This window comes from Clarias gariepinus, chromosome 13 (genome assembly GCF_024256425.1).
Source record: "Clarias gariepinus isolate MV-2021 ecotype Netherlands chromosome 13, CGAR_prim_01v2, whole genome shotgun sequence".
Classification (NCBI taxonomy): domain Eukaryota; kingdom Metazoa; phylum Chordata; class Actinopteri; order Siluriformes; family Clariidae; genus Clarias; species Clarias gariepinus.
In genome coordinates this window covers 30,673,982-30,693,210 of record NC_071112.1, presented here as the reverse complement: position 1 = coordinate 30,693,210, position 19,229 = coordinate 30,673,982, and the positions used below count along the sequence as shown (strand labels likewise).

The following is a 19,229-nucleotide window of genomic DNA, read 5'->3' as shown; positions in this document are numbered from 1 at the left end:
TACATCAGGCACAAACAGTTTGCATTGGGAAATGGACATTTTTAGGTTAAGAAATCATATATATATATATATATACATTTTATATATATATATATATATATATATATATATATATATATATATATATATATGTGTGTATATATGTATGTGTGTATATATATATATATATATATATATATATATATATGTGTGTGTGTGTGTGTGTGTGTGTGTGTATATATATATATATATATATATATATATATATATATATATATATATATATAACTTTTTTATTTTTTTTGTTTAAATTATGGTTCTCTTATTTTCATAGTTAAATTTTTTTTCAAATTACATTCTTTGAAAATCTTTTAATTTTGTTTATATTTTCATTTTGTTCTTTTTATGGTTCTTTATATATATATACACAATATATATTTTTATTACCTTTTTTCTCTAAAAATGTATATTTTTCTTTTCCTGATCTGCTTTTTATCCTTTTTATATTTATTTGCCGTATTTTGTCCTTTTATATTTAATTTTATCATGCTTTATATATAATTTTTTTTTGTAATATAATTTTCCTTCCTTGTTTTTTTTCCCCTCCTCTCCTGTTTGTTTTCGTTGTCTCCTCTTAATCCTCCAGATGGTGCTCCACTCTCAGACTTTTCTCAAAAAGAAAAGAAAAAAAAAAATCTGAACACACATACAACTTACGCATTTGGTTTAAGGAGCTGGAGTGTGTGTGTGCGCGCGTGTGTGTGCGTTCGTATGTGTGTGTCAGATGACCACAAACTTTTTCCATTGCGCCTCAAATCTTCCGAATGGATGGAAAGTGCCACATTTAGGCCTGCAGTCCATCAAAACCCTTCTTCTAACACACTTTCCTTTACGTTCATCCACTGGACTCTGTTTTTATCATGATTTGAAGACTTTTTTTTCCCTTTCACAGGCGCAGAAACGAAGCTCAGGTAAGACTCTAAACCTTTAAAAAGGCAGAGCTTTTTCCTTAATCCCTGATGAATGCAGGACGCTGCTGTGTTTTAAAAAGAATGTGCTGAGGTTTAGTTAAGGCTGAAACCGTCTACTAGACTCTACTGGAATAAAGAAACTTTGGATGACTTGCTGGATTTTTTTTGGTTATAAATTGTAGGCTCAATGTTCTATTGTTTTTAAAAGAACTTTATTATTTAACAGGATAAAGAGGAAGAAAGGAAACTCTAACTCTAAAAGAAACATTTAGAACTGACAATTTGATGAAGCGGTCCTGATTTGGACGCGAGACTCGCACCCTTGTTTAAATCATGGGTGACTGGAGCACCTTGGCAAAGCTCCTTGATAAGGTGCAGGTGTACTCGACAGCCGGAGGTAAGCTGTGGCTCTCCGTCCTCTTCATCTTCCGTATCCTGGTGTTGGGAACGGCCGTGGAGTCTGCGTGGGGCGACGAGCAGTCGGCGTTCGAGTGCAACACTCAGCAGCCGGGCTGTGAAAACGTCTGCTACGACAAATCCTTCCCTATCTCGCACGTGCGCTTCTGGGTCCTGCAGATTATCTTCGTCTCGGTGCCGACGCTCCTCTACCTGGGCCATGTGCTCTTCCTCATGCACAAGGACGAGAAGCTGAAGAAGAAGGAAGAGAGGCTGCGGAAAGCGGAGAGGGAAGGGAGCAACGTCCACGCTCGGCTTCACAAGATCCTGGCCAAGAAGTTCAAGTACGGTTTGGAGGAACCTGGAAAGATTAAAATGAGAGGAGCCTTGTTTTATACCTACATCATAAGCGTGGTGTTGAAATCGGTCTTCGAGGTGGCGTTCCTGCTCATACAGTGGTACCTTTACGGATTCCATTTATCAGCCGTATACACGTGCGAGAGGTTCCCTTGCCCGCATAAAGTGGATTGCTTCCTGTCTCGTCCGACGGAGAAAACCGTGTTCATCATGTTCATGCTGGTGGTGTCGTTAATCTCGCTTTGCCTTAACGTCTTTGAGTTTTTCTATGCCATCTTCAAGAGGATGAAGGATCATTTCAAGGAGGCTGAGAAGCTGCTGGTCATGGAGAGCACGATCAGACCATGTCCTCGAGAAGACATGTCCAGCTACGGGTACCACTGCTCCGCTCCCGAGTCTAATCTAGGCTACAACCTGGACGCAGCTGATAAATCCAATTCCTCGGATAATTTTGACAAACAAGCCAATGAGCAGAACTGGACTAACTACAGCACGGAGCAAAATCAGCTCGGCCAGCGAGATTATTGCCCGTCTCAGACGTTTGTGTACCCACAGAAAATGCCTTTAGGTAAAGACCTCATGCTTCTTAAGCAGCTCGATCCTCGTCCCCAGAGTCGCTCTAGCAGTCGTGCCCGGCCTGATGACCTGGACATCTAGGACTTTTAATCTATGAATATTCAAATATGCTAAATGTTCTCTTTGAGATGTTTTAAATACTGTGAGCTACTCAGTCCTCAGTCTGACTTCAATGCTTTAACGGGATGTTGAGCTCTGAACTTTATAAAGTAAAAAAAAAAAAAAAAAATGAATAGATTTGGGAACTTCTGTTCAAACGTACTGTATTATTATTATTTTTTTTTTTTTTTTTTTAAACATGTTGGCAAAGTACTATAGCTTTGACCTCCATCATGTCTACAAAACGTGTTTTATTAGTCTTTGATTGTTTTGTACACCTATTCCATTTCCTTCAAGCTATGAGCGACATATTGTATAATGCTAGATTTTCTTTAAAAAAAAAAAAAAGTACTGTATTAAACCAAACCAAAGGCTTTTTTAATTCATATAAGAATATTTCTTAACCAAACTCGTAATATGGAGGTCTTTTTTTGTTTTGTTTTGTTTTTAGTTTTTTGTAGAACTGAGCACAGCAGCACCACTTATGGCCAAGAGCAGTATAAACAGGATGGTAAAAAGCAGTAAGAGGTGCAGCTAGGGCGGATTTCTTTCTAGCCCAGACTATATCTTTTCATTTCATTTCTCTAGTGATTGAGAAGGTTTGTATGAAACACCGGTCAGCATTATAAGTGGTGCAATTAAGGCTAATCAGTCAAATTAAAAAAATTTTGTCCAAAAGTTTAATGTTTCCTGGGTACAGTTATTATTATTTTTGTGTTTATTAGGACGCAAGTGTCGCATGACACATAAGTGTCATGAAACTTAAAACATCTCTGTAATAATTAATCCAGCATCTGAGCTGCCATTAAGTAGGTGTGTGTGTGTGTGTGTGTGTGTAATAGTAATATTTTCCCAACATGATTCTCATCATCTCGTCGATGAAGTCTTGTGTTGATATCCGTTACTCCATTTTATAGTTTCATTATAAAAATCTATATAGACACCAGACTTCACTGTATATCTGTAATCAACTCTTGTATTGTGGTTCTTTAAATGCTCTGCAAGGTTACATGATAATAATGATGCACTTAAGTACGTCTATGCAACTTCAACTGTCAAACCTACAGTCCTGTACGAAAAAAAAAGTCCACCCCTCTTTTCTTCATATTGAAGTAAATGGAAGAACCAGGAACAATAGTTTTCTTGTAACGGGCTGCAAAGTCCCAATGATGCAATTTAAAAATAGCTTGTTTGTTCCAACCTCAGCAGCGACCTCATTTCCCCTCTCTTCTGTTCCAACCACTCAGCATTCAGTATCAGCTGTGTACTAATCACCAGCCTGATCATCTGTCATCATCTGCACCATTTCTCACTGGGTCATGCCTTAAGTTAGATTTTAACGCGTAAATGATTCATAGGTCACTGTTTGGCTTAACAAACTAAAAAACTTTTTTTCTCAGGTACAGCGACTGGACTGAAATTGATAAACATAAACTTGCCAAAAAAGAAAATGGGAAGCCTGGAGAACTAGTCCTCAACATAAAAAAATGCAAGAAAGTTTGGCTCTTCAGGAGGGAAATATGAAGAAATGAGGGAGGTCGAGATATTTGCAGAGAACTGTATAACACTGGAAGGTTGCCCAAGTTTGTGTTTCTTTTACGCAGGAGCTTTCACATGTACTGTTTGAAAAATGCTTTCCTGTGCCGTATATGGATCTTTTATTAAAAGTTAGCGAGTGATGTTTTCATATTTATATTTGATATTTCTTTGTGAACACTTTACACTGAGGTTCATAGATCTGTTCATGGATATTATTGCATGCATACTTCAGCAAAGTAACACTTTGTGCTTAATTACTTGTGCATAAAACTAAAGGGTCAAATGTTTCACACACATGTGATCATAGTAAAAGCAGTAAAATAAAAAATAGTATGATTTAATATTTACATCTATAAACCAGAGCTTGGCTGTAACATACAGTATAGTTATTTGTAGCTAATTTACTTGAACAACTTGCAGATAATAAATGCAGGTGTATTTAAGGTTACTTAACATTGTAATTAATGTAATATACATGACTTCTTATTAATTTTTGATGCATATATTACAGTTTAACATTTGGCAAGATTACAAAATGGGGTGCGTAATGTAGTCCAGTTGGACCTTAATGTAAAGCTTTCTAGGCTTTATATACATGTATGAGCAACAATACAGGCTGCTCCGAGCAAGGGGTCGCCACAGCGGACCATCCAGTGGTTTTACTCCGGATGGCACAGGTTTTACACCGGGTGCCCTTCCTGATGCAACCGTCCCATTTTATCCGGGCTTGGGACTGGCACTGTATCCAGTGGCTGGCGTTTGGGCACTGCCTAAATATCAAACCCAGGCCTTCTGCATGGCAGGCAAAAGACTTACCACTTAGCCACCAGTGCTCCTATGTATGAGCAATAATTGTTAATGTTAATTTCTGCACAAGTATTTCATTTTTTTTTTTAGTAAACTTTAATATTACACAAAAATGTAGTAATAAAAAAAATACTGTTTTAACTATTACAGTAAATCACTACAAGTTCCTGTGTTCTCTATTAAATTAGAAATACTCAATTCACACTATGCACTAAATGATGAAACGTTTAAAAAAGCCAATTAATTAGTTTAAGTTATATAGTGAAATTTCAACAAATTATGGAGTATTTGTTTTAATCCAAAGTTCCATTCATTTACTGTATTTAAAGAAACAAGTTCACTTTGTGTTTCAGATATTTTGATGTGTTCTTTGAAGTTATTGTTATTGTTTATTATATATTGGTTTACTACAATGTAAATGTAATGTTTACAATAAATAAGAAGTATGGAAATGAAATAAAAATGGTTAAATGGTGTAATACAGTATAATGAATACTTAAACTACTTTCAATAAATGGAAATTTTTATATAAGCTCTAAGTTTCCCAGAATAAGTTTAAATATTAGTGAATAGCTCACAGTCACTGGGTTTATAGTATATCAGTTTGCTAACAAAGACACTATTGTATAAAAAAAAAAAAAATTCCAAATCTTTCCTAAAGTACAAGAAACTATTAAAATGCTAAAGTAAAATATTTAAAACGGCTTTATTCCAGCATTTCAATCTAGTTTATAAGAATCACATGTGCCACAGTATGTGCAAAATTTTTTTTGTATATATATATAAACCATGCAAATATTGTAAATACATGTGTACAATTTAAACCTTATGCTGTCTAAAGTCTAAAATTTACTTTATTCAACCATTACACACAAAGCAGCTTTCGTTATAGCTGTAAGGTTCTTTTTTATTTTAAATGTTTTTCCGCTGAGGGAAGGCGGCCAGATTTTCCTCCTCGAAGCCAATGAATAAAAATGTCCACCCAACTGCTTTTGCTGCAGTTCAGAGCCAGTGGCATGTAACGTGAGTATCATGGGACTGTTTTGGCGGTTCGGTAATGTCTCTTGTCTAGTGTGAACATTTTTTAAATGACAAAGGGATCTCTTTTAAATCTGAACTGAAAATGAAATGGAAAGGTCAAAAAGTTTGGCAGATACTCAGAGTTTCCTATTAGACCGTGCAGCTAAATAGAAACATGTGTGAACCAAGCTCTGTCAGCCACATGGGGCTTGTTCCATTTGGGGAAAAATAGGCATTTAAACTACATGTTTAAAAAAGGTTCCAGTAACATCTCAGTCAACGAAATGCATCGCCAATTCAAAAGTTATCTAAGAACAAAACAATTTAGCTAGGACTAGCATGCATTACGCATCAAACTGTGTAGTATATATTTGGGTTGTCAGATATATCAGGTATAACGAAAATCAGAAATATCAGTACCAATGTACACTTTACCACTACCAGAATATGGGAATGACATCACAAAAATGTAGAACCTTAAAAAAATTAGCACATTATTATTATTATTATTATTATTATCATAGAAACACAGAAAAACAACCAGAAAAAAAATGTGATCATTATTTCTTTGCCTATACTGTAGCTCTTAAAAAAGCCCTGAATAAGGTTGTGCCCGCTAAGCTTGTACCAGTCAGTCCTTAAATGATTTAAGCCAATGAACAGCCTGCCACTGTTTTATATGCATAACAAGTAATGTTTAAACGTTTGAGGTGTGCAGCTGCAGAAACATAATCAACAACCCGATATTTTGATTAAGCGGAATTATTTTCCTAAAATGTTATAAATATTACAGGAACTTGAACTGAATTACATGTTTTCTTGTTAAACGGAGACATGTCTTATACCTTTCGTCTGTTTATACTGTAGTTATTCTTAATGTTGTTTAACGTCTATGAAAATGTGTTTCTTTATGTTAGCATTTCGATTTAAGCACTTTTAAACAGTCCATTGCCTAAAACAACAAAGCCCCCTCTCTTGAACACTTTCCCATGAGATAAAAACTTTCATAAAGGTTATAACTTTTATTGCTACTTTGTTATTATAGAAATTTTAAGAAATGCATAATAATATAAGCTTCTAATTACCATGTATCTGATTAATCAGGTTTGAGAAATCAACAGTGCTGTATAAATACGCTGAAATCTTCTTTTAGTAAGACTTTAGCATACTTTTTGGGAAAGGCAGTCTCGCCTGACTGAAGTATAATCATTTCCTTTTGGCTTTCTCAATGATGCTTTTTATTAAACAAAGTTTGTGGGACATTTGCTCTTTTTAATCTCCTGCGTGACTTTAGTGGTGTTTGGTTGAATTTCGAGTAGAAATCTGATCTGCGCTAGAACTGGCTAGAGGGGGAGAAAACAAACATAAAAAATTTCTTTGGAAAGATTTGTGTTTTGATGGAATGCTGGACTTGGAATCAGAGTTCAGAGCGATTCCTTCGGTTTCCTTCTCTCCCTTTTTTATGAATGTAACATTGAATGAATCAGAGCTCAAACGAGATTTGTGCAGATAACCCGAATTGATTTCTTTAAAAATCCACACTGAAGTCTTTCATTTTAGATTCGATTTCAACCACAGAATCAATCACATTGAACTTCAATCACTAGCAACTGTAATTCTAAGCTTTCTAATCTCATACAGCCATAAAGAAATCTTCAAACTCCTCAAAAACACATTCACTTATTTACTAGGAATTTGGATCGATGTAGCTAACTAAAATCTGCAGGCTGTTTTTTTTTTTTTAATCAGTACTATACCCCCAACCCCACCCCCTGCACACACGAGATGACTGGTGTGAAGTGTGTATTTGAGAACTGGGACTAGTGAAACGTTGTGTAATGTTCAGTGGCACTCTAAAGACAGAAATCATGCCATTAGCTGCATTAGCTTGGTAGCCAGACAACATGTAATTAACTGATCTACTACATTCTTTTTTTCAAGAAAAAAAAAAACATTTCAAACAATAAAACTTTACCAAACTTCTCTTTAACCTTTTGAGCAAGGACTCTGGGATTTACTGTATAAAAGCTGAACTTGGGGCTTTTTAGAACAATTAGTGGTGGCTGGTATACAGTAAATGGTCTAGCATGGGTAAGCCAGATGAGACAAGATGACAAAACATCTGCTAAATGCTTTTTACAACCTGGGTGGCAGGATGGAGAAGACTCCTAACGCATGCCTTCCTTGAATCATGTGTCCACTGGAGGCATGTTAGTGGCTTTGAATGTTTCATGGTGCAGAATGGGGTGTAGTCAACACTGAATTAGAAGCTGGCAGCTGGCAGTTAATCCAGTAGAAGGACCCCAGTGGTGAGGTGTGGGAGAACATCGGGAGGTTGAAAGGAAGTTTTAAAATTGCAATCTTTACCAATTGCAGGGATGGAATGGCATCCAGGTGTTGTAAGATGGACTTTTATGCACAGGCATTTTTGCTGCTATATCCCCACTGGAGATTGCTGGAGGTGTTGGCAACAGCATATGCCATTACTATGGTTTCCAGGTACTTGCCTTTCCCTTTTTGAAGTTCTAGCTAGTACACAATTCACTATATGAGGGCAAACCTTCCAGAATTGAGTAGCTGCAGTCCAATCTTGACTTGATAAAGCCTGAAGGAGCCCCAGAGAGGTACAGTAGGTGGGCAGGTGTGATGATAGTTGGTTGTCCGGCACTAACCCCAGGATTGCCCGTAGTGACGGATGCAGTTGGTGTGATCTAAAAGCTGTTCAAGGGGATTACAACATCTTGACCAGTTGTAAGGAAATTGAGAGTGTACAGCAACTCAGTGGTACTAAAAGTTTGTTTTAGCTGAGATGGCAGCTGAGTCTGCCAGACATGTAGATGTGACAAAAGAAATAAAATGACAGAGCAGGATGGAGAAGACTCCCACAGACTCGTGGGAAACAGTAGAGCGTCTGGATGTAGATCTCCTCTGTACCACCTGGTGTTAAAAATCCTCAAGACAAGAAACAACCCCCCCAATGTCTTGCCACTAATTCCAAGACTACTAAGGATAAACATGAGATTTTTCTTCTTCTTCTTTTTTTTGTGGATTAATGACAACTTGGCTGATCTAGCAAAATAAGGTTTCTCAGTAACAGCAGGAAGGGCAGTTTCTGTGAACTGTGCTAGACTGGAGTATCCAGTGTGGTCTACTTAAAGATGGGACTATGTCTTGTTGTCTTGATGATAGTCAGTACATGACCAGATGTTCTGGAGTTGATTCGATTCTACGCTGTTGCCTGTCCTACCTGTCGACAAGCAGCACTCCTGCTTCTTATGATGGACTGAAAGGTTAGAAGGTCTCGTCAAATGGCCTGGACCATTATAGGTGGGATGAAGCCCAGCATGCAGGTAGAAGGATTGCTGGACAAGAGGATTTGTTTTGCAGAAAGAGATTTAATGTATTAAGAATGGCTGGAGGGGTTGTTTAGTGTAGGAAATGTTGGCAGATTTTGTTAATCTAACAAAAAGGTAACAAAATCATCAGGGAGGAGGGTGAAAGAGGACGGCAAGGGTTAAGAAGGGAAGAAAAAAGCGCTATGGATCAGATGCAGATGTTTCCAGCGAGCACATCGGAGGAGACATAAAAGAGGGGTATACGAAGAGATCAGCATCAAGTTTTGATTTCCTTCACTTTCTCTCAGCTGCATTTCATTCCCTCTGATTGCTGCTCAGCACATGCAGAAAGGGTTACAGCTGTGCTCTTTACCATGTATGGTGTAAAGGAGAACCACGGCACGAACCCAGAAAGACATTAGAGGCTTGAAACATTTACAACTAATTAGAAATCATGAACGCATATGCCGCCTCCTTGCCTCTACACGTGTGTAATAGTTTCATTGCCGAGCAAGTGATTGATATTAAATTTCCGTTCTCCCACAAGGATCACGGATGAGAGCAGGGTTAATGGTTTAAAGTGAAAGTCAGAAAATCTTTGCTTTTGTCTCCGTTTTAGCTGCATAAGCAGAGACTGGACGGTCGCAGAAAGCAGGATTATTTTAATAGAAACCTCATTTCCAAACTGTAACATTGCTGTTTAATCGTAGCCAGTCTGCTTGTCTTTTTCTTTTTGGCAGCGTGTAAATCACAGCCAGCCGGACATACCATTCTGACTAGAAGCCTAATTGGAAACAGCTCGGTCTGCTCCTGCGTGAGCATGCTTACATTGAGCAGCGAACAAGCGCTTAAATAAGGAGGGTTGGACTGTATGTCAAACATGGCTAAATGGCCCATATGTAATGATGGTTACATTAATGACCACATTGATGTGTCTATAAATAACTGCGGAGTAGTTTGGCTGCTGTATGACTTCTTATATGGAAGGAAAATAAACATCGATTGGCCAAAATGTCGTGTCATTCTAACACTTGAAATACTCGCAGCTTGCGTTGTAACTTTTCCTCCAGTCCTTCTGTCAACACTGACAAAAACACACTCTGCAGCCTTGCGGCTTTTTGGTTCTGAGGTTCAGCTCGGGACAACTCATACCGGCATTTAGGTCAAGTCACATGACTCGGTTGAAAGCATGGAAGACATACGTCAGTGATGTGGATTATAGGGTGGGTAAAGTGAACCTTGGAGTAAAGTGAAATATGGAGCAGGATAATAGGGTTAATGTGTTAGACTACTGGTGGGATGGTCCCAAAACCCCAGTATCAGCAAGTTGCCTTTGTTGGGCCCCTGAGCAAGGCTCGCTCTTTCAACTGCTTAGATATGTAGTGATATTCTTTTAAAATGCGAGTTGCTCTATATAATAGTATCTGCCAAATGCCATAAATGCAAATTATTGCTTAAGCTGTAGCTTCATTACAAATGGTTTATGCGGCTGAGTAGCAGCTTGATACCTTTAGTACTGAACATTGCTTTAAAAAAAAAAACAAAAAACTAAAGACACTAATTATGGTGGAAAATACCTATTTGGTCATCTACAAACAATCAAGACTTCTGTCTCTCACAGACCTGTAACTTCTTCTTTAAGAGGTTCCTCTGTCCTCCACTCGTTACCTGTATTAATGGCATTTGTCATCAGTATAAAAGACACCTGTCCACAACCACTAATTCCAAACTCCACTATGGCCAAAACCAAAGAGCTGTCAAGGGACACCAGAAACAAAATTGTAGATCTGTAAAAATTGTAAATGGGAGAACTTGCACAGATTGGTGGCTGACTAAATACTCTTTTGCCCCACTGTATGTACAGTATGTAATGCAGGTAAACAATCTAATCTGCTGTACATAACACCAGTACTGACAGTGAGGTGAAAAGGATAACTCATTACTAAGACTGTAAAAACACTACAGCACAGAAAAGGGAAAAAAAAAAAACTTTACCATGAAATCAGCATGGGTGGAATTTCACATGTATATAATTATAGCTTTGCTTTTACTGTAAGTAGCTGAATGGCCTCGTGAGGGGAAACCACAGATTAAACTAAAATGATGCAAAAAAAAAAAAAAAAGTGGTTGTACTTCACTCACTCAACCACTAGAGTCTTGATTCAATTTGATTAATGTAGTTAATGAAAATTTTTTGTTTTTCATAATGCATTTTTCAGCCTGAAGACAAATGTTCATACAAAACTGTTTTACTCACTCACTTACCGTCTATACCGCTTTATTGTGTATTCAGAGTTGCGGGGACCTGGAGCCTATCCCAGGAGGCTTAGGGCATGAGGCAGGGTACACCCTGGACAGGGAGCCAATCCATCGCAGGGCACACACTACGGGCAATTTGGGAACTTTAATTAGCCTAACCTGCATATCTTTGGACTGTGGGAGGAAAACGGAGTACCCGGAGAAAACCCACCAAGCACAGGGAGAACATGCAAACTCCACACACACACACAGAGACAGGATTAGAGTCCGGTCCCTGAAGGTGTAAGGCGACAGTGCTAACGATTACCCCACCGTGCTGCCCAAAACTGTTTAAGTACTTAAATAATGATTAGAGCTTTTTACAATTAATTAACTAATTAATTTATTTATTTATAACTTTAATTCTAGGACTAGCCTGCTTGTGATGCTTACAGGTAAAATTCCAATTGCTTGCTTCGTTGTGTAAGTAGCGTGAGTACCCTTCATTCACAGGAAAACAGTTTGTAGAAATAGTTAAAAGGTTAAAGCTAAAAATAATCTGATGCGCTTTAATGTAATCAGTGATGTTATTATTTCAGGCCAGGTTTGATTCCCGTCTCTGTGTGCGTGAAGTTTGCATGGAGTCTCCCCGTGCTTGGTGGGTTTCCTCCGCGTACACCGGTTTCCTCCCACAGTCCAAAGGTATGCAGGTTAGGCTAATCGGTGTTCCCAAATTGCCTGTAGTGTGTGAATGAGTGTGTGAGTGTGTGTACAGTATGTGTGTGCCCTGCGATGGATTGGCCTCCTGTCCAGGGTGTACCCCACCTCATGCCCTAAGCCTCCTGGAACCCTGAATACAGGATAAAGTGGTATAGAAGATGAGTGAGAGAGGGTTTTTCACTGGATTGATTTTTGGAGATAAATATTGTTACCTAGTTCACAGTAAGATTTATAATTTAAATTATAATATAAATTATATATTTTTTTATCTTATCTTCAGGTATACTGTATTCTTTCATCTTATTACAATTAATGATAAAGAGAGGAGATAAAATTTTTTATGTTTTACCAAGTTGTACTTCTTTCATTGTCAGTCGAATACACTCCCTGTTCGGTAATCGGAGAGTGAATTACAGATGGGAAATGCAAAAAATAGATTGGATCGGAAGTTTTGTCTTAAATCGACTCCAGTATGTTAAAATTCACTTCAGCGCTGTAATTTGTTATTTGTTTACATTGAGACCGTAGCGCATTAGTAGATTATTTAAAAGTAGATTAATAAATCCCACACATAACTGTTCATAACATCACTTTTACTCAACATTTACATTTCACTTATGATCAGTCGGGCTTGTTTCTCCAGCACACTCCATGGACGTGCGTTTGGATTGAGATCTGGGGAATGTGAAGAATCACCTCTGGACCTGCTGAACCCCTATAAGTGGGCACTGGTGGCTCAGTTGTAGGTGTTTCGCCGGCCATGCGGAAGGCCGGGGTTCGAGTCCCAGTCACCGTAAAACCTGTGCCAAGTTGTAGTGCGGACTGGGTGTTCCGCTGTGGCGACCCCTTGCTGGGAGCAGCCGAAAGACCAACAACAACCTGCTGAACCCCATAAGCGGCGGGCTGCGGTACAGCTCTAATACCTTTCTATCATAGACAGCATTTACTTATTTTCAGCAGTTGTGCTTTTCTGTAGCATCAGGCTGGCCTTTTGGGTCCTAAGCATATATACAGTATATATATGACCCTAATGAGCCTTGGGTGCTCATGATCTTGTCACCAGTTTCCCGGTATATAATTGATACTCAGTGTTATTCTCTTGGCTGTGGTGTTAATGTTATGGCTGACTGTGAGAAGGGAGGAATTAAACACTCCAGCTGCTACAGAAAAAAACTAAGTGGCGCGATGTCTTAATATGTAGAAGAAGTTGATTTATTTTTGTCTGTACAAACACATCCTGAAGTGTTTTATTCCATTTATGACCCAAGAATTTGGTTTATTTCTTTCTGGCCAACTTTGGGAAGCCGGACTGATTCCAAACTGGAGAAAAGAATCAAATATCAGACGCCAAACACGTCTACATTTACGTAGATTGCATACAGTATATATTTTAATAAATCTTTCTTTTCATATAGGAAATGGCAGATTAAATTAAATAGACGGGATTTAATGGACCTTACATTTAAAATGTCATCCAAAATATAAACTATGGGGTCTAATATAAATATTATAGATCAGTAAAAGAGTGAGGGAAATTACAGAGAGAGTTGGATGATGAAGGGGACAGAGAGATGATGCACAGATATGTACAGTAAGAGAAAGAGAGAGAGAGAGAGAAATAATGAGTGATGATGACACTTTTAATGAACATTAAGCAGAGTTCAGTATCGACCCCTGGGTCACGCTTAACTTGTCATATCTGAATTCCTTACCTTTTCCCTTCTGTTTTTCTCCATCAAATTAGTGTCCGCATGTTTGTGTAGTGCCGTGTGAGTGTGTTTCATCCGCTGTTACACAATGACTCAGGGTTCAATGTGGTTCATCCTCATTAGTTTATCTTACAGCATGTTCCACACCGAATTCCACACCATATATGAGGAGGAAAAAAAAAACTAAATTAAAGAGTCAGATTTTATTATTTGAGCATCCATCCATCCATCCATCCATCCATCTCATGTTTTCCCAATTCTGCAATGATCTAAATCAGGGTGTCCTAAAAACCTTCTGAGGTAAGCCTGACATCTAGTGGGTTTTAGGTGTTATGTACAGTTGACCATATATCATGGACGAAAAATAGAAAACAGGCTATAATAATAATAAAAAAATAATAATAATAATAACTTTTGTTATTATTCTAATAATAATAATAATGATAATAATAATAACTATTATTATTATTATTATTATTATTATTATTATTATACAGGATCTTCTTGATTTGTGTAGATATCCTGTACAGTAAATAAACATTTCCTATTTTTCCACCCAGAAACCAAGTAAAGTGCAAATATTTCCATTTTAAACATATGTTCAAGAGTCGTTCAAGTCAAAGGGGGACTTTAAATATTTTGTGCAGAATAACAGAACGAGGTTATGAGAGTAAAAAAACCTAATGCACTTATCCCAGTGTTTCACTAGTGCCTGTATGCGATCAAGGTAAAAAGTTTTCTCAGTATGCTGGCGCCGTGATCTACCTGCCTGCGTCACGTTTGAAACCCTGGCCTCCCAGAAACTCCTTTAATGACTTTTTCAAACATTTGGAAACAGAACGTGAGGGGAAATATGTATTCTTTTGTAAAGTATAAAAGTAAATTAGTACTTTTGTGTTTGTTATTTAATCTACTTTTAGTGAATTTACACTGTATATGTCCATTTTGAATTTACACACAGTGTCTTTTAACAACGTAAACTTTTTTCGTTTATATTTATAAATATACATAAATACATACAGTATGATGTTTAAAAAGCAAAATTGAAAGACAGAATATAAAATTATTACAAAGCTACAAATGACCAGCATTAGTACTTTGTTAAAAAAGTTGAAAAACTTTTTTTAATTCCCCTTATATATCCGCATTTTTAAAATCCAGATCCAGGTATTAAGACCATGGAAGTGCCTTCTTGAGTTAATTTTCCTGTATATTTTGGGTCATGTTGAAATTTACAGTAGATGTTCCTCTCTGTCCTTTTTTTTTTTAGCAGAAGAGTTTTTGCATAAGGTGTAGAAACTAATGATGATGGCTTGTTGTTTCATGTGAAACTCTCATTTCTGCTGCTTTCAGGTCATTCTGCATTTCTTTTTTATGCGACTGCTTGAAAAGGTTTTACATGGCAGACCTACTCAAGAATAAGTTATGGTCCCATTGACTTTACAGAGTGTCCTTGCTATGATTTAAAACCATTAAAATCTGTTTATAGATTTATACATATTTTCCCTTATCAACTTTTATAATAAATCTAATTTTATAAATAAAGATTTATAAAACATATAAAAAAACAAAAAAACAAAAGAGTAACTATTTTTTAGTATTTCCCCTTGCTGTATGTCATATTATTGCTGCAAAAAACAATACCATGATCCATCCAGCGATCCATCCAAGAACCTGTGTAGTTCAACTAGAATCTGTCGAGGCCACTTACTGTTGTAATTTGAGAACACGGATAAACCTAATCTGCATGTCTTTGGGAAAGAAAGGTGATTTAAGCAATTTTGAGCGTGGCATGGTTGTGGGTGCCAGACGGGCCGGTCTGAGTATTTCACAATCTGCTCAGTTACTGGGATTTTCACACACAACCATTTCTAGGGTTTACAAAGAATGGTGTGAAAAGGGAAAAACATCCAGTATGCGGCAGTCCTGTGGGCGAAAACCACTCATCTCAGCGGGTACCACTCATCTCCACTACAAATAGGAAAAAGAGGCTACAATTTGCCCATCCTCTGATGGCTACTTCCAGCAGGATAATGCACCATGTCACAAAGCTCGAATCATTTCAAATTGTTTTCTTGAACATGACAATGAGTTCACTGTACTAAAATGGCCCCCACAGTCACCAGATCTCAACCCAATAAAGTATCTTTAGGATGTGGTGAAATAGGGGGTTTGTGCCCTGGATGTGCATCCCACAAATCTCCATTAACTGCAAGATGCTATCCAACATTTCTAAAGAATGCTTTCAGCACCTTGTTGAATCAATGCCACGTAGAATTAAGGCAGTTCTGAAGGCGAAAGGGGGCGTATATATATATATATATATATATATATATAATTATTTTCTTATGCTCTCTGCATAAGAAAATAATTTTCCCCACCAACAGGGGGCGACAATCTCCTCTGGAATATCTGTTGCAAGTGGATGGAATATTAATTTGGGGCTACTTTAAGGTTAATACGTGAAAGAATTTGGAAAGTTAACACCTAACTTTTAAAAAGTTTACAATTAGTCCAATACAGTTTATTTCTTGTGCTGTTTGTTTAAAAAAAAAAAGCATAAGGGTAGATGGAAGTTAAAAAAAAGGAATGTTGTCCAAAAATATGCAACTGATGTGCAAAAAACTCTATGTAGTTTACATATTTAATATAAATCTAGTTCACTACACAGTGTAATTATTTCATAGTGCACTTAAACAGAGTAGGGAGTCAATTGTAATGTAATGTTATGTTAATTTTAAGTGACATCAATAAACACAACAAACTATTCTTTTTATTTCTGTATTTATTTATTAATTTATTTAACATGCAACAAATATTTAATATCTAGTTTTTTTTTTTTTAGTGGGTTAAATAGGTTGTTGTGAGACACACATTATTGGATTATCATCAGTTCTGGTTCTCACCATTTATCCCAGCCAATCACTGCTCATGGAATTTCTAAAGCCGTCCAATCAGGATCAAAGGGCTGTGGCTTTGCCCCCTGTGTAGTATTAATTACACTGGAGTTTTACAGTTTGAAGTCAGTCTCCTGTCTCTGAGCCATTTATCTGAGTGCTGGTGGACTCTCGATCTCTCAAAATGGTTGATGCTTTCTGTGCCACCTGGAAACTCATAGACAGCCAGAACTTTGATGAATACATGAAAGCTCTGGGTAAGTTACAATTATTCTGATATAATATATATTTTTAAAAGATAACAAACCTAATAAATCTGGATATTTTTTACTTTACTTTTTCATTCTTGATGTATAAAATGTAGAAGAATTTAGGCAGATGTTTTGATGAAAGGATAACCAGGACCGTGATGGATTGATAACATTATAAAACTGTATGGATTTATTAATTTATTTTTGACAGGTGTTGGCTTTGCAACAAGGCAAGTAGGGAATGTCACCAAACCCACCATCGTCATCAGCCATGAAGGAGACAAGGTCATCATTAAAACGCTGAGCACTTTCAAGAACACCGAGATCTCCTTCCATCTGGGAGAGGAGTTTGACGAAAGCACTGCAGATGACCGCAACGTAAAGGTTCGTGCACTGTAAAATGTTGTAAAATGATCTATTTACCTGTCTTTTATCTTGAAATTCATATTATTGGTAATACGTATTGATAAATGTATAGAAACAGGATCATCTTTGTACTTTTCCAGCATTTCGCTCACTTCAGTAACAAGTAACAAATAAATCACACTGTATGTTTATCTGTCCTCACAGTCCACAGTAACCTTGGACGGAGATAAACTTGTGCATGTGCAGAAGTGGGACGGAAAAGAAACCAAGTTCATCAGAGAAATCAAGGATGACAAAATGATCATGGTAAAAGGAAACAAATCTTTAATTGATACGAATAAAATGTATACTTTTATAATCATTTTTCACAATTTATACATATGATGTGGATATACTGTATGATATCATCATCAAGCATAACCAGATATAATATTTTAGCTCTTACTGTTCATATATAGATTCTTTCTATAGTTTCTATATTTGCATCACATACAGATGCAAGAAGTTAAAGTTGAAGTTTTTTTTCCATCAAGGGTGTAGCCGAAAAAAAGAAAAAAATATATAATTAATTAAATATGATTAAATATAAATCCTAATATTGTCCCATGACAGACAGTTCTTCAACCGCAGCTACATCATTCATAATTGCTCTTATTTTTACGTGATTTTCATTCGTTACGAGGGCCGTCCTGAAAGTAATGCAAAAATGAGCATAACTCTTTTTTTTATTAACTGTAATAAGTGGCTTAAATTGCACTTCTTGGTTGCGTAACTCTTCCCTTTATACAAAGGTACTTCACAACATACTCTTCATCACAAATCATGCTTTTGCACCATCGTTGAACCCAGCTCTCGATGTCTCTTGAAAATTGTCGCAGTCGATTGTCTTCCAGTGTGCTTCAGATTGTTAATATGGAGGACAACATTGACGAGAGCGACGTGCACAGATGGCGGAAGAAGTTTAAACAACTTCAAAGACGGACAAAAGGGATTTCAAAAAGAATATTTATGGGTTGGGTTCAACAATGGTGCAAATACATGGTTTATGAGGTTATGAGATTATGTATGTGTAGTAGTACCTTTATATAGAGGAAAAGTTATGTTCACTTCTGCATTACTTTGTGTACAGCCCCCTTATTACATTGTATATAACTTAAGTGTATAAAATTTCTAGTGTCATGAGCGTTATAAAGGTAAGCAGTTTACCTGACTGGTGTTTTTACTCCATACGAGACCTTTATTAACAGCATCACTCACCTTTCATTTGTCCTTCACAGACTTTGACCTTTGAAGGTATCCAGGCTGTTCGCACGTACGAAAAGGCATAACGATCCAACACAAGGATGCTTCAGTCTCCTCCTGGCAACTTGACAATGCCCGAGCAGCATTATTACTTCTCAGTATAAACCTAGACTGCCCCAGTTTAAGTCATGGGGCACTTTTTTTTTTTAAACTGATTTTTATATGAAACTTGTGCGTGATCCTGAGAGTCCTGATCATTCAAAATGTGTACAAAGTTGACTCAAATACAGTACAAGCTGGACAAAATCCTGAGTCTCTGTATCTTTCTTGTTTTTGACAAAAACTACACCACAGTATGTTAAGTCTCGCTCAGCTGAAAAGTCACATCAAGTTGTTTGAAGAGATAAGAATCCATATTATTAATTTCTGTATTGACACATGATATTTAACATATAACATAGAGGCTGTGAGATATACACACTACTGATATACTGTACAGAGAGATATTGTATATAATGGTAATGAAATTGGAATTATTTAAACAAGTCATATGTTTTAATGGTTTAGACACATATACTGTAACTATTATCTTGAAAAAAAAAAAAAAAACGAATGCAGCTTTTGCGCATTATAACCACACACATGAAAACATTAGGGATGCACCAATCCGTTATTAATATCAGTATTGCTTGATACCAACTACAAGAGTTTATGATAGCAGTATCAA

General features: G+C 36.9%; 2 protein-coding genes across 2 annotated transcripts; both read left to right on the top strand.

The window, feature by feature from the left end:
• Positions 1-792: 792 nt before the first annotated feature.
• gja1a (gap junction protein alpha 1a) lies at positions 793-2,516 on the top strand. Its single transcript, XM_053510367.1, has 2 exons — positions 793-950; positions 1,177-2,516. Exon 2 carries the CDS (start codon positions 1,284-1,286, stop codon positions 2,358-2,360), a length of 1,077 nt encoding a protein of 358 aa, XP_053366342.1. The 5' UTR covers positions 793-950; positions 1,177-1,283; the 3' UTR covers positions 2,361-2,516.
• A 14,261-nt stretch (positions 2,517-16,777) lies between these two features.
• fabp7a (fatty acid binding protein 7, brain, a) lies at positions 16,778-18,808 on the top strand. Its single transcript, XM_053510373.1, has 4 exons — positions 16,778-16,900; positions 17,106-17,278; positions 17,465-17,566; positions 18,538-18,808. The coding sequence occupies exons 1-4, from the start codon at positions 16,828-16,830 to the stop codon at positions 18,586-18,588; spliced, it is 399 nt and encodes a 132-aa protein (XP_053366348.1). The 5' UTR covers positions 16,778-16,827; the 3' UTR covers positions 18,589-18,808.
• Positions 18,809-19,229: the final 421 nt, after the last annotated feature.